Below are 13,895 nucleotides of genomic sequence, written 5' to 3' on the forward strand. Positions count from 1 at the left end.
TCTCGCAGGATATCGGTGAACCTTTCCCGAACGTTTCCTCGTCTAAAAACACCCGCGAGTCTTCCAATACCTTAGTCCCTTTCTCCCATGAACCCTCCCACACCCCACGAGCCTGCGTAAGAGACGAATGTCTTGTGCCTGAAGCGTTCGAACGATATGCCCAAGTCAGACCTCTCTGTGTTCGACAAGGATGCCACACAACTCCCGGGAATTCTTATTGGGGCTCTGAAAATTAAGAAAGTGCCTCCTGCGTTCATTGTTCTCGCTATATGTTCAATTATACTTTGGACCAAGATCATTTCGCCGTTAATTGACGAGGGAAGATCCGCATGGTCTGCGCTCAACTCGGAATCTGCTGCTGGAGGTATCTTTGGAGTGAACAAGCGCCCCAAGTTTCCCGGTTCGATCTGCGTCAAAACCCTTGATCCTGACTTGCTTCCGCGATCGATGAAGGGGAAGACGGGTCCCGAGTCTGTCAAAAAGAGATTGGTCTTCATTGGTGACATTCATGGATGCAGAGAGGAATTGGAAGCTTTGTTGAAGAAGCTGCGATTTGACCCTGCGAAAGATCACCTGGTTGCTCTGGGAGATATAGTTTCAAAAGGACCCGACTCTTTGGGTGTGATTGATCTATTACGTCGGTACAACGCATCTTGCGTAAGAGGAAACCACGATGATCGCCTACTCCTTGTCGCGCAGAGTTTACGAGCACAGTCTTCAGCTACCAAAGAGATTCTGGAATCAGGGAAAAGCACGGGCACACACAAGCATGCGGATCCCGTGGAGCGAATGGCGAGGTCTCTGAGCACTGCGCAACTTGAGTATTTACAGTCATGCCCCATCATACTTCGGATAGGGAAAATGGAGGCTTTCAACGGAGAAGCTGTGGCCGTTCACGCTGGGCTCGTTCCAGGGCTGGCGCTTGAATTGCAGGATCCTGTCTCAGCTATGAACATGAGAGTACTTGATCTTGCGACCCATTTGCCATCGCACAAGCACAGATTGAAGGGCAGCGTTGCATGGTATAAGCTGTGGAACAGATATCAACAGCTACTCGATTTGCACAAGCGGTTTGGCAAGCACAAAAGAGAACGGGAATCCGAGTCGCACACCACAGTCATCTATGGCCATAACGCTAAAGAAGGCTTGCAGATCCGCAAATACACAAAGGGCCTCGACACTGGCTGTGTGAAGGGAGGCAAGCTCACCGCTTTGGTGGTTGATGGTGAGGGAAGGCAACAGATAGTTCAAGTCAAGGCCAAAAAGCACACGCACCGGTCGTCACTTCAAGTCGACGTACTCCGAGATGGCGGGCCGAAAGCACCTCCATGCGATGAAGCAGGTTGACACTGCCGAATTGTATTCATTACGAGACGTTCTCCGGTAGCGTGGGTGTTGACGGCTATGGCTGGCTTGTCGACACTGACCGCATCACTGGAATGTGACAGGGTCTGTGCCGCGGATTCGCATTGTCAAGCCGGTTGCCGCACCTTCAAAACTCTAATCTCCGATCAATTCTGAATGCGGCAGCCTCTATTGTCTGTCAATAGTGACACTCGACTTATTCTCCGTCCCCCATTGTTCTCGAGTCCGCATCATGGATCTCCACGCAGGTTATTTCTTTCGGACTCGAAGCGTCCATTGCGACGACAAAGGAACACTCGGCTCTTCCTCTGCGCACCAAGGATCGGTAGTACGCAATTCTCAAGTCATGATCTACCGCCCAACGACAAATCGATACAACACCGCAAGTACACGAGTGAGAATCCAGAGAAGTGAGTTCAAAGTAACTGAAGATCAGTCCTTGCGCGTGCGAATATGGACGCCCAGGATAAGCTGTCGGGATTGGACCGAGAGTACGACGACGAACCACAAACTCCCGAAAGCAACGTTCGAACCTACACAAGGCTCGGTGTGGGTGGCATTACATCGCCTAAGGGCAGAGTTTTGAGACCTCCGTCAGCAGCAAGCCGACAGTCATCAGCAACAACAAGCCGACGGTCATCGGCTTTTGGACTTACTTCCCGACGAGCCTCGTCTGCATTGCATATAGGACAAGAGAACGACATGACAGACTTCAGCAGCTTGGCAGATCGGCTCGCGGGATCGCGTTCACCTCAAGGCACCCGTGAGGAAACCGAGTATCAAGAGGAGTCGGAGATGGGGAGAAGCAGTCGACAGAGTTTAAGAAGTTTAAGCCGAGGACGTGGCGCCCACTATGATGTATCTGATAGCCAAGAAAACGGTATGAGCGCTGAAGAACAAGACGAAAGAAAGACCAGCAGGAAGAATGGAGACGAGAAACTACGTCTCGAGAACGAGAAACTCCGCATGGACAAAGCTCAATTGGAGAAGGATATCAAGGTTCTCGAACGACAATGGGACGAGCAAGCAGGGGAGATTAGGGAACTGCGCGAAGCACAGAAAGCAGCCGAGTTGTCTGCCGAGCGTCGACAGCTGGACGTGCTGGAACTTCAGATGTCGAAAGAGGATGCGGATAAAGAGCTGGAGATCTCAGGATCTCGAGTCTCTGAACTCGAGGATGAAGTCGGCCGGCTTCGACGTTTGGAGGGTGTACAGGAAAAGTTGAACAAGGCCGAATGGCAATTGGGTGATTATTACAACGAGCTCGAAGGCAAGGAAGCTGAGCTCATCCAATTGCGCCAGGAAGTGGAAGAGCTCAAAGCGTCGAATGCTCCACTTGAAAGAGCCCTGCAGCGAAGCGAGCAAGAACGCGACAACATGAACGCAGAGATGCAGACCGTCCTCCAGTGGATGGAGAAGCTGCATGAGCAGCAGGTCAAGCGTGATATCGACCAATTCCGAGAATATGACAGCCAACTGCTTGAGCGTCTAGATCGACGAGAAGCCGCGAGATACCGAGGTTCCGTTGGATCGTCGCAGCCACAGCACGAGATCCTTGCCGATTTCATGTCTTCACGGCCACAGAGTCTGACTAGCCAGTCAAGGACCTCTTCGGTGCCATACGGCCTTGCCGCTGAAAGAGGCTTCCACTCGAGGCCGAACAGCACGGCAAGCTACGTGCCAGGGTCACCCGCCATGCATATCTCTCCACGGCCAGCCAGCATGGCTATAGCGCCATCGAGTCAGCCGGAGGATAGCGCATATCATCAGCGACGGCAAAGCCGAAGGATCTCTTTCCAGGGACTCAACTCACGTCAGAAATTCGATATTTCTCCTCTCCCTCGGCAATTAGAGCTTTTACGGAGAAGGACCACAACCCAAAACTCATCGCGTCTGCGACACTCTTCAATCCCGGCAGACTCTCGTTCCGATGCGTTTTTCCGACCAAGCAATGTTCCGTCGTCGCCGAGTCTCCTGGATGCGGCCGGCATAGATGTTAGCGAAGGCCTTTCCAGTCGTTCTCTCTCAGCTCCCATCACAAAGGAAGAGCACGAGGAGCTACGAGAATATTTGAAGGTAAAGTTTCCTGTACCGATTACGTGGGAGAACGCCAAAACTCGCGCAGTCTTTGAGCCTGAGCATACAACATCTCCTGAAGAGGGACAGGCCGTAGCTCCTGAAACTAGTCAAGCCGCATTTTCCGAGGAGGGTCGGGCTGTACGTCCAGGAGAGAGCCAGCTCGTACCTCTTGAAGAGAGGCAGGCCACGGCCTCCTGGGGGCTAGCCTCGCCGACCAGTCCAACTGAGTGGCAGACGTTGGGATCAACTTCCGGCGATGGTGTTGATAAACATCCCAGACGAGTTGACGCGAAGCGACTTGCTTCAATCACCATGAATTTGGAAGACCCGTCGTTTGACTCATTGACGGATCCCATGCAAGCCTCCCCAGAGGTCGCCGGATATATTCCTTCGACGCCACTGTCGGCGAATTCTTCCCGGAATTCAGACACTGCGGAGTTGATAAAGGCTACTGGCAGTAGTAGCCCTGTCAGTCCACTTGTGGTTAGTTCCGGCTTGCGCAAGCGACGGGGCGATTTCTCCTCGGTGACAGCGCTGGGCTCACCGATAGCGAAGAGTCGTGATCTATACGACTCTCCTGGCGCCCAATCACCTACAAGCCCAACGAAGGGTCTGATCATGAAAATACTCCCCTCGCCGAGGTCCACACCTAGTTCTGCTACACCGCGAAGTCCTTCCAAGATCTCTCTTCCCGCTATCGACAATGAGTCCGATGAGGCGGGACCGGCTGTCAGAACGTTCGTCGATACGTCGGAACCACTCCCTCTCTACCAGCGCAGAGATGGCAAGGTACGCAAACCTCCGCTGAGGCCTATTCGAACTGGTACTGCCCTTTCCAGTCCTACGCCTGTTGTTACAGCTGGGTCAGATGGAGCAGACATAGACGGTCTTGTAGCTCAACAGCAGGATCTTTCGGACGTTGCTGCCGCCAGACCTCTACAGGCTCCGTTTTCAGCGAGTGATAAGACACGCGACTCTGCAGGGTCGAGAGCGATGTTCACAGGTACTAGCAGATCAGAGGCCGACGTAGGCTCCTCGCCAACATATACCGAAGGATCGGCAGACAGTGAACAGAATGGAGTGGACGCTGACTGCGAAACTCGGCCACATATCGTTACGCGCGTGTTGGTCGCAATCAACATAGCAATGTTTTTAGCAGCCATGGTCGCTCTCTACATCAACCTCTTGGTTCTCAGAGCACCTACTCCTGTCTGGACGTGGGCACCTGCTTCGACATGTCCAACCTGTCTGACGGGCCGCGATCACCTTCATCGGGAACCGGGCAATATCATGCATGAGGTCTATTTCGAAAAGGCGACCGATCCAATGTGGGTGACCTCGACGTTGACAGAGACGTCAACTGCAATCACAACAGAAAGAGCCACGGAAATTCAGATGAAGACCGAGACAGAAACCCGCACAAAGATCGACTTCGAGACACATACCAAGACAGAGGTGTCGACAGAATTGCTGACGTGGACCACCTTCGAGACACAATTCGTGGCAACAGAGACGGAAGTCGAGTTCGAGACCTCGACTACAACATCAACGTCGACGCTCATAGAAACGCAGACCGAGACCTGGACATCAACAGCCACAGCTACTATGACGGGACTTGAAGTCGAAGTCGAAACTGAAACCGAAACCGAGACGCTCATCAAGACGCACACTTTCACAGAAACAGGTTCTGTGGCGTCGTGCCCCGATCCTCACTTCCCTCGAGATCTACCCATCCCTCCACCCACGCGATCCTTCACAGGCGCCCAACTACCGAGTTTCATGCTCATGAACGCCACGCCCGGTCGTCCGAAACCCGTTCCCGTCCCACGACCCGTACCCTCCACAGGCATACCCGGCTCGTCTGCGTCGCAATACGAATGCGAATATGCCTGCTCTCACTCCCATTCAGTTCCCGGTGCAACAACGTCGAAATCAAAGTCAAAGTCAAACACAATTACAACCTCACCGTTGACGAACGCCCAAATCGACGCCCGCGCCGCAAAGGCCAAGCAGAGGACTGCGCACCACTCGCAGATGCACATGCGGCATAATCGCGCCTACTTGGGCCGCACGTACTGGGGCTTCATCCCGGAGGTGCAGCGCTTCTTGGACATCGTGCACTTCGAGGTGACGGGGCTGTTGTTGGGAAACGCGCGGGGGGTGCGGAAATATTAAACCCACGTGCGTGTGGTGATGTGGTGGTTAGACACTTACTGGTGGTTACTTACTTACCTACCTGACCGTGGGGCGATGCCTGAGGTCGAGAACCTGACGAAACACGGCGGATTCTGTGCTTGAGTGCGTGAGTGCGTGAGTCGGCGGGTTTGTGACCAAGGGGAGACACTGGCTGATTGGGCTGAAAGTCGTGCCATCTGCCGAATCGACAACTTAGAGCTGATGCAGGGGACAAAGATAAGAGCATATTGACGTGTGCATATCTACCGCCGAAATGGTACCAGCTTGAAGCCATAGTAGGGCAGAGCAGGTACAGCAGCAGAGATGACGATAGTTTTTCACAGATACATAGCCACGCTAGATCCAGTCAATGCAGTATGAATCAACGATTCAAGGAACGATAGTAATAGATGGATTTCGACTTGTACACGAGACGCGATGGATGGGTACGAATACAGTACATACATATGACATGGACCTTTATCCATCGAGTTACTCCGTACGGTCCTCCACGAGCTTGTACCCTGGGTGCCTGCTGAGGTATCCTGCGAGCGCGACGTCCAAAACTTCAAAACTTCAGAACTTCAAAATGCCTTCCTAGGGCAGGGAGGAGTCGAGAGAGAGTCCCTTGCTCGCGCTCGCAGCCCGGGCATAAGACTGTCCCATGCCAGCCAACTCCTGCTTATACAGATAGGGTTGGAGAGGCGAGCTGATTTTAGTCGGGTCATAACTTCCGGACCTTCATCCCTGCTCCTATGAGTAAACACCTGCAATGCTCGTTCTGGGGTATCTCATATCAAACGTTGGGTGATTTGATTCTTGCAGTCAGCCACTCACTCACTCGCCCTCACACGCGCGCCCTTGTCACGATCCGTGTCCGTGTCACACACTCCCTCGTCACGTTCCGAAGATTCCCACTTCCCTTTGTTTAAAGTATATTGTGTTGTATTGTATCAAAGGCATATTGTGTCGTTGATTTAGTCCTTCTCCCCGACCGTTCGCGATTCGACGTCTGTATACTCGGGCGGGGTATCCATCGCCTCTTCGTCGATGATCAACGCGTCCTTCTCTTCCTCGTCAAGCACAATCTCCACGACACGGATATCTCGTGCAGTGGCATTCCCACGCACTCCGCCCCGATGGAACCGGATCCACAGGTACGAAATGCATTGGCCAACGAGCATTCCGATCGCACTGGCCATGAGGCCACCGATAACGCCGAGGATCGCAGGGATGACAAAGAAGCGAAGCGTTTGGTGCAACATGTGACCGAAGCGGTGGAAGCGGTGATGGGCAAAATGCTGGCCGTGATGGTGAGGGCCATGAGGTCCATGCGCACCACGATGAGGAGGACCATGGAAGCCGTTGGGAGGACCGCCGTGAGGACCGCCATGAGAACCCCGGTGAGGTCCGCCAAAACCGTGGGGAGGACGGCCACCAAACATGCCTGGCCCTTTGCCGCGGCCACGTCCACATCCTTTGTCCTTGGGCTGATCCTCGCTATTGTTTGCGCTAGCCCAGGCCTTTGTTGCAGAGGAGGCACGTGCTTTCGCGGCTTCCATGATTGTTTGCAGTCGGGCAACGATGATGGCCCGAAGACGGCAAAGAGACCATTTGGAAGTTGTGTTGCACGTTTGGGCGCCCGGGGTGTCTTCAAAGGGAATAGTGAGGATACGGGCGATGGAGGTTTGGTCGGAAGTGTGCAGGAGCTCGATGGCGATGGTGTCGACCTTCACTGGGTGGCCTTCAAGACCCAGGATCGTGAACCTGAGGGGGAGGATGGAAATTTCGGGCTCTTCAGCGGATGAGATAGGTGGTAACCTTTCCCAGGCAAAGTCCAGTTGTACTGGGTCTGTTTTTTGACCATCTTCCACCCGAATCTGCGGCGCGGTGACGATGTAGGAAGTTGGGGAGTTGGAAGGGTCGGAGGAAAAAATAGGAATGCCATTGATAGTCAGGCCTTGTTCAGAGTCCATGTCGAATTCAAGACGCTATGGCAAGCGGTTGTCAGCATGGTCACCATCCTCCTCAGGGTGAGCACGTGCTTACTATCTCGTTCTCGACATCCTCTTTTGGTTGTTCTGAGTCTTCCACGCCAAAGTAGGGACATCCGGGGCAGTGTAGGTCGACAGTGTGACCTGTGGTAGCGAGCAGAGAGGCCAACTCGGACTTTGCCTGCTGTGCGGCTTCTGACACTTCGAGGGGCACAAGGAAAGCTGACGCCTCGAGGGCCAGACAGCCCGCGACCAGCGCAGGGGCGATGTGCATGGTGAAGGTGATGAACTCTAGTAATGTTGAGACGAACGAGCAAGAGAATGTGGCAATTCGACAGACAGCAGCGAACAGTATAGCCAAAGAAGAGAAGCAAGTTAGTAAAGCAGTGGTCAACAAGTGGTGAGAGAGCGGCGGCCTGATGGCATGGACTGGCACCTCGTACACGCAACTTACGGATGCGCCGGAACTGTTTTTATGAATAGAATCATCGCCGGCTCCGGATTTCATAAACACCGAGCCGCCAAGCCCGCGCTAGCCCAGATTGGCCAGAGAGGCGCGCCATCACCACATAAGCGAACCTTGTTATGTCAGCGGCAGGTCCTGCACGTGCCGTCGAGTCTTTCTCGGTTCTCACTTCCTCGTCATTCATCGTCTCATTATTCGTCTTCCACAGCTTTATTGACTCTTTAAGCCCACCACTTATATAGCACGACTTCTGTGTGCCAGAACCTCTTTTGCTCACTTCCAACCTTCGGAATAAAATCCTTAGGGCACGCTATTCTAAGGCTGTGTATTAATCATGATTCGGCAGCAGGTCTTGCTCAGTCGACCTGTGCAAGCAGGAAATCGGAGCTGAGAAGCACCTCGGGTCCTATCCAGCCTTCTTGCTCGCTGAGTGGCGTCAACTTCATGTAGAGACTTGCATTGAGATCCCAAGCCACATGATTCCATCACGCACTGCGCCAATGAGAGTTGCATTTCCCTCACCAATGAAACGCCGCTTGCTGCCTGGAGACTGTTGGCATGAGGCTGAGCTCAACGTCAGGCAGACTTCCTGCTGCCGACCTACCTCGTCTCTTGACTCAATTATGTCTTTCTCCCATGGTTTTGGCTTCAATACGGGTAGCAACTGAGCTGACATTCACCTTCAAGCGATCGATACGACAGCCCGTTGCCGCCTCTCCGGATGGCAGACCCCTTCTCGGTTGCAAGCGGTGCGGTAGGCGTTGTCTCCTTGGGTCTGACAGTGTGCGACGGCCTTATCTCCTACTTCTCAGCTTTGAAAGGACAAAATCAATTCCTTAGCAGCCTTTCCGAAAGGGCCGAGGATCTCAACAAATCTCTTCGCCTACTAAATCAAGCTCTGCCGCCATTAAGAACCCGCACGCCTGATGTCGCGCGCCAGATCGAACAATCGCTTGCAGAATGCGAGTCGGGTATACTCGCACTTCAAAACAAGGTCGCCGCCTTCCAACGTGTGCATGGGCCTTCGCTCAAGCGGTACAGCCTGCACCATGCCGCAAGAAAGGCGATATTCCCTTTCAAAAAAGATGCCCTAGTCGAGTTATCGGGCACCATTGACAGCTTGCAGCAGAACCTGGAAACCGTCCTGGCCATTGCCAGTCTGTATGCCACTAGTCTGCCGCTGTCTATTAGGTGCGATCATAGCTGATCACCTCCAGAGAAGCCACGTCCAACCAGCTGAATATCCAGAATGTAGTGAACGACAAAGTGGATGCCGTCATCAACCTTTCTAATGGAATCCGCGCCGACTTCCACAATGCCAGTCAGGACATCTCTTCGCTACGCAATGACTTCTCGGCCTTCAGGGGCGATCTTGGAATGTTGAAATCCACTCTCGACCCAGGCCTTCAAGCAGTCATGCAACGCATTGACCATTTATCAGGGCAAGTTGCTATGATGCAGCTGTCTCCTGCTACATCAGGGGGTACCTTTCAGAGCATGGTAAGGATGTACTCAAGTAACTTCCGGCGGAGTTACCTCTAATAGGCAGAAAGAATATTCAGGCCCGTAGGCTCCAACAACAACTCATCGCCAAGCCAAGCCTCTTCCAACAGTTCTGCGTCGAAGCCCAGGAGATCAACACCACGACGAAATCTAGTCTCTCTTTCCAAGAAACGTTCTCATCAGGTTGCACTTGTCGCTATTCAGCCCGTCGTCAGAAGACCCGAAAACAGATCCTCTTCTTCGAGTACAGCCGAGATGCGGCCCATGAACAGCACTGTCCTTTCCACGTCGAGGACATAAAGCAACGCCGCCTACAGTTCAAGTTTTCCTATTGTTCTACGCTGATATCTCGCAGTCTTAGCGTCATGGCAGGCTTGACCAGTGGTGCTGGCGGATTCTCGCTTTCTGCACAGGTCGCTTGGATCCCTATTGTCTCTTATGCCTCTTCGCCCGCGTTTCAACTACTGAACAAGCTCTTGCGTGATGTCGGGAACAGCGCGAACCCTGGGTACTTTTAGAAACCGGCCGGCTCGATCTGTTGAAGCTGTTTGCCGACGGGGAAGCACACCCTACAGAGACCAGTGGCTCTGGATCTACCTTACTCGAGGTATGACTGAGTTCTGCCGCGCTGAGCGCTCGCTGATCTTGATTGCAGAATGCAATTTTACTTTCGTGCATGTCGGAACAATCAGGTCAGCAACCGTTTACCCCGACTTCTATACTACGTTGCATCTTGGCCATAAGGTCCCACAACAGGCACTTACCCTGACTTCTGCGAGTTGCAAGCCCTTCCTAGACATGAAGCTTGCTCACGCGATGACTAATTTTGCGTCCTGTAGACCCGTTCATGGAAGCATTCAGTCGCTTCCTGTGTTCTCTTGCATCTTTAGGGGCAAAAGCTCCAGTCACGTCATTGATCTAGTGAGCATACCTCCATATCATTGTAAACCTGATCTGATTCGTGACGCATAGCACAGCAACTTCCGCTCTATGGCGAGGTGGTCGAGGACATGGCTTGCTTGCGAAGCGTTTGATAGAAGTTGGCGCATTAGAGAGTGATCTCTCGCCTCTACGATCATCGAGGTGGCTCGGTTTGGTGCAAGATCGTGAATGGGATGATGGTAAGTGTTCTCCCGCCAAAGCGCCGGGGACGAGGCTGATCTCTTAGTGTTCGATCGCGGACCATTGAGCCTAACCATTCGACGCCGTGACCCTTTCGGACTTTCACGCCTTCTGCAGCACAGCCGACCTCTGTTATATGCTGTGGATGACTGGGGACATACGCCACTTCATCTGTCAGCTACATGGCCTCTTGGGATCGTAATACTCTTGAAGTATGGCGGGACTTCGCTAGTCAACCAGAGAGACGAGTGGGGACGATTGCCTTTGACCTATGCAATGAAATGTCTATTGCTCAGCAGAGAAGACGGGGGAGGGCCGCATATAGTCAGGCTTGGGACGCTGCAGGAGCGGTTGAACGCCATCAAGTTGCTGCTAGCAGCCGGTTCCACCATTGCCGATTCCCGTGATGATTGGCTTGATTTCGCGAACCTATTACAAGCTCTTCTCAGAGTTGACGATGTATTCATGGTCGACCTAACGCTCGAGGCACTTGCTCATCGAAGACGGTATCTGCAGAAGCTCGCACAAATACATCTCTCGGGCCATTTCTGGCATAGAAACGGCGTCAGACCCGACAGGGTTTTGGACGAGCAGGCGTTTGAAGTGGTGCATGCACTTTCCATGGCCGGGGTCAACATTCCCCACGCTTGTACTACTCCTAAGGAGCAACAGACGATATGGCATGGTGACTTGGCGCCAATCGATGTGGCCCTGGCACAGAAACTTTTTGATGCCGGTTTTCGAAACGTCGATGGACACGATCGCCTAGGCCATACTCCTTTGACATCTTTCACGAAATGGGCTGCTTTCGCCACGGACGAAGACATGAAACTTGCTGAGTGGTTTTACAACCATGGTGCTGACTTACTTTGCGATTATCCTCCTTGCAGCGGCAATTGCACAAATCAAGCTGAGCATCAAAGACCACCGCAGCTGAAGGCAATTCATTCCTTGGCTTGTGTATTGGGAGAACACTACAACCCTACAGAGCCCATACAGCATTCAGATTTTCTGGCTACCATCTTGAGCTCCAGCGTTACCGACGGGTGTGCCTGTGCTTGTTCCGAGCAAGGATGTGTGCCCGGTGTAAATTTTCTCGACCGATATACTCGAGGCAACTACTATAAGAACTCATTGTTCTGTCTGGCGTCTCGGCTGATGTCCTCCTACAACACCGTTTTCATGGCATTGATTAGGCTGTCGACCTTCGAAGCACTGGACTTGACACATACCTGTTGTCGGCATGGTTGCTCGTGGTTTCGGCGCCGATGGTACAAGTCATGTGCGTTCTCAACCCCTTCGGACGACGAAATCCAAGAGATCCAACATGAGGAACGAGAATTGATATCATTGCATGAAGGATTGATGGTGGAATTCACTGAGCGTTGGCTAGTTTGCAAGAAGAGTCCTAGGTACTTCGCGGCAAAGGTATGGGGGCCAAGATTGCGGGAGATCCGCCGAAAACGTGCTCAGTTGTCGGATGACGAGATTGCGGGTTTCAAAAGTGTGGGCGTCACGGTGGAGACGGACGGCACGGACATCTTGCAAGGCGTGCAAAGCGCCGACGAACGGGAATGGGAGTATGAATTCAGCAGCGAAGACCATTCCGATGACGAAGTCCAACTCGATGTCGAACATCAAGCCGGCGACGAGGACCAAGCCGACGACGAGGACCAAGCCGACGACGAGGACCAAGCCGACGACGAGGACCAAGCCGACGACGAGGACCAAGCCGCCGACGAGGACCAAGCCGACGACGCGGATCAGCTAGATGATGAACAAGAAGGACAACAGGACGGAGATTCAGATTACAACGGCCAAACTATCGAAGGCATTGATGATATCGAGGTTGCAGAGATTCTGACAGAAGCGGCCCGCATCAACGGCCTCGAGGACTACGATGTTTGGTTCAAGATGATCGGCAGGCCGGACCCACGGCTGGCATCAGAGCATATTTGAGGACGAGTCATTTGGTTGCGGAACACGAGTTCAGCCACTACAGATATGCTCGATTCATTCGGCCAGGGTAACGAAGACCCAGAGAATGTTAAAGACTGACATTCAAGGCAGGTGGTATTCTTGTTTCTAAACCAAACAATGTAGCAACTCCTTCCAACTACTCTTCGATTCGAATCTCCAATCTATTTCTCCAGCAGCACCAACCACTCGCTAACATCCGCTGCTTCATCCTGGTCGACCATAAACATAGGATGTCTCGGCACTGGTACTGTCTTCATTTCCCACCCATGTGGCCACCTAGTCTCACGTCGTTCATCACTGCCCTCTCCACCGCCTGATCCCCAGCTGCTGAAGAAATCTTCTTCTTTCCCCTCCTCCTCCTCCGCCGCACTCGTGATTCTCGTCGCACCAGTCCTTGTCAGCTCTGCAAATCAAGGGACCGCGAAATGGCACCACACGGCATGATCCGGCCTCATCCATTCCTGCTCCAGACAGTCCCGATCGAGCGTCCCCAGCCAGATGTCAAACATGCGAGGCGCGGAGGCGGCCCTCCATGGCTTGGGGTATGCCGAATAAGTGACGCTGTACGCGAGGGAAGTCCCGCACCGCCTGCAAAACCAACGATGCCGACCAGCGGAGGAAATGTAATGACCCAGAGTCAGAATGGTGTCTGGCATCGAGTCCGGGGTTGAGGCTACGTTGGAGCCCTCTTCGAAAGCGTCCACAACCGAAGCGAGCGGCTGCCATTTCCTTGCAGTGTCGTCATCCATTGCTGACACTTGTTGGGGGTTATCGTGGGAGAAACCCGCTAGGGATACCTCCACGGTCTTCATCTCACTGACCAAACACATCGGGACCACGCTCGCTGTTGCGCGGCCACAGTCGTTACAGTGATCGAGTAGCACGAATGGGATGCGTGGCATGTCTTTCATCTTCCGAGGGGTTCATCCCTCCGCTGTGTTCCAAAGCGATAGGACGGGCAGAGTACGCGGGGACAGAGATGCGGTACCGTATGGCGCGACAATTACAGCCGCCGTGGAGTGTTAAGTGTTGCTTGGGGAGCGGCATCTCGGGGTTCCTCAATGAGTCTTCTTGGTTCAGGTTGTTGTGGAAGTGTTGCAGCGCTTGTCTTCTGTGGGGAATTACCCGTGGGCGAAGTCTCCGAAGTTTTCTTCCTGTTGATCCTTCCGCGCGACAAGGTACTCTAGCTAGACAAGACGCGTCCGAAGTCA

The 13,895-nt window shown here is 53.2% G+C and overlaps 6 protein-coding genes across 6 annotated transcripts; 4 read left to right on the top strand and 2 right to left on the bottom strand.

Annotated features, from left to right (window-relative positions):
* Window positions 1-156: 156 nt before the first annotated feature.
* On the top strand, window positions 157-1,347 carry A1O7_05098 (uncharacterized protein; the record flags this gene model as incomplete). Its single annotated transcript, XM_007759108.1, has 1 exon — window positions 157-1,347. The coding sequence occupies one exon, from the start codon at window positions 157-159 to the stop codon at window positions 1,345-1,347; it is 1,191 nt and encodes a 396-aa protein (XP_007757298.1).
* Window positions 1,348-2,067: 720 nt separating this feature from the next.
* On the top strand, window positions 2,068-5,619 carry A1O7_05099 (uncharacterized protein; the record flags this gene model as incomplete). Its single annotated transcript, XM_007759109.1, has 1 exon — window positions 2,068-5,619. One exon carries the CDS (start codon window positions 2,068-2,070, stop codon window positions 5,617-5,619), a length of 3,552 nt encoding a protein of 1,183 aa, XP_007757299.1.
* A 977-nt stretch (window positions 5,620-6,596) lies between these two features.
* On the bottom strand, window positions 6,597-7,887 carry A1O7_05100 (uncharacterized protein; the record flags this gene model as incomplete). The annotated part of the gene is made up of 2 exons (XM_007759110.1): window positions 6,597-7,610; window positions 7,669-7,887. The coding sequence occupies 2 exons, from the start codon at window positions 7,885-7,887 to the stop codon at window positions 6,597-6,599; spliced, it is 1,233 nt and encodes a 410-aa protein (XP_007757300.1).
* A 913-nt stretch (window positions 7,888-8,800) lies between these two features.
* A1O7_05101 (uncharacterized protein) lies at window positions 8,801-9,621 on the top strand (the record flags this gene model as incomplete). The annotated part of the gene is made up of 2 exons (XM_007759111.1): window positions 8,801-9,270; window positions 9,297-9,621. 2 exons carry the CDS (start codon window positions 8,801-8,803, stop codon window positions 9,619-9,621), a joined length of 795 nt encoding a protein of 264 aa, XP_007757301.1.
* A 1,359-nt stretch (window positions 9,622-10,980) lies between these two features.
* On the top strand, window positions 10,981-12,663 carry A1O7_05102 (uncharacterized protein; the record flags this gene model as incomplete). Its single annotated transcript, XM_007759112.1, has 1 exon — window positions 10,981-12,663. The coding sequence occupies one exon, from the start codon at window positions 10,981-10,983 to the stop codon at window positions 12,661-12,663; it is 1,683 nt and encodes a 560-aa protein (XP_007757302.1).
* A 452-nt stretch (window positions 12,664-13,115) lies between these two features.
* On the bottom strand, window positions 13,116-13,737 carry A1O7_05103 (uncharacterized protein). Its single transcript, XM_007759113.1, has one exon. It carries the CDS (start codon window positions 13,408-13,410, stop codon window positions 13,186-13,188), a length of 225 nt encoding a protein of 74 aa, XP_007757303.1. The 5' UTR covers window positions 13,411-13,737; the 3' UTR covers window positions 13,116-13,185.
* Window positions 13,738-13,895: the final 158 nt, after the last annotated feature.

Source organism: Cladophialophora yegresii, assembly GCF_000585515.1.
Source record: "Cladophialophora yegresii CBS 114405 chromosome Unknown aczIN-supercont1.3, whole genome shotgun sequence".
Classification (NCBI taxonomy): Eukaryota; Fungi; Ascomycota; class Eurotiomycetes; order Chaetothyriales; family Herpotrichiellaceae; genus Cladophialophora; species Cladophialophora yegresii.

What these genes read in the sequence shown, in the direction of transcription:
- A1O7_05103 (XM_007759113.1), bottom strand. Translation starts at nt 13,410, where the DNA reads ATGGCAGCCGCTCGCTTCGGTTGTGGACGCTTTCGAAGAGGGCTCCAA.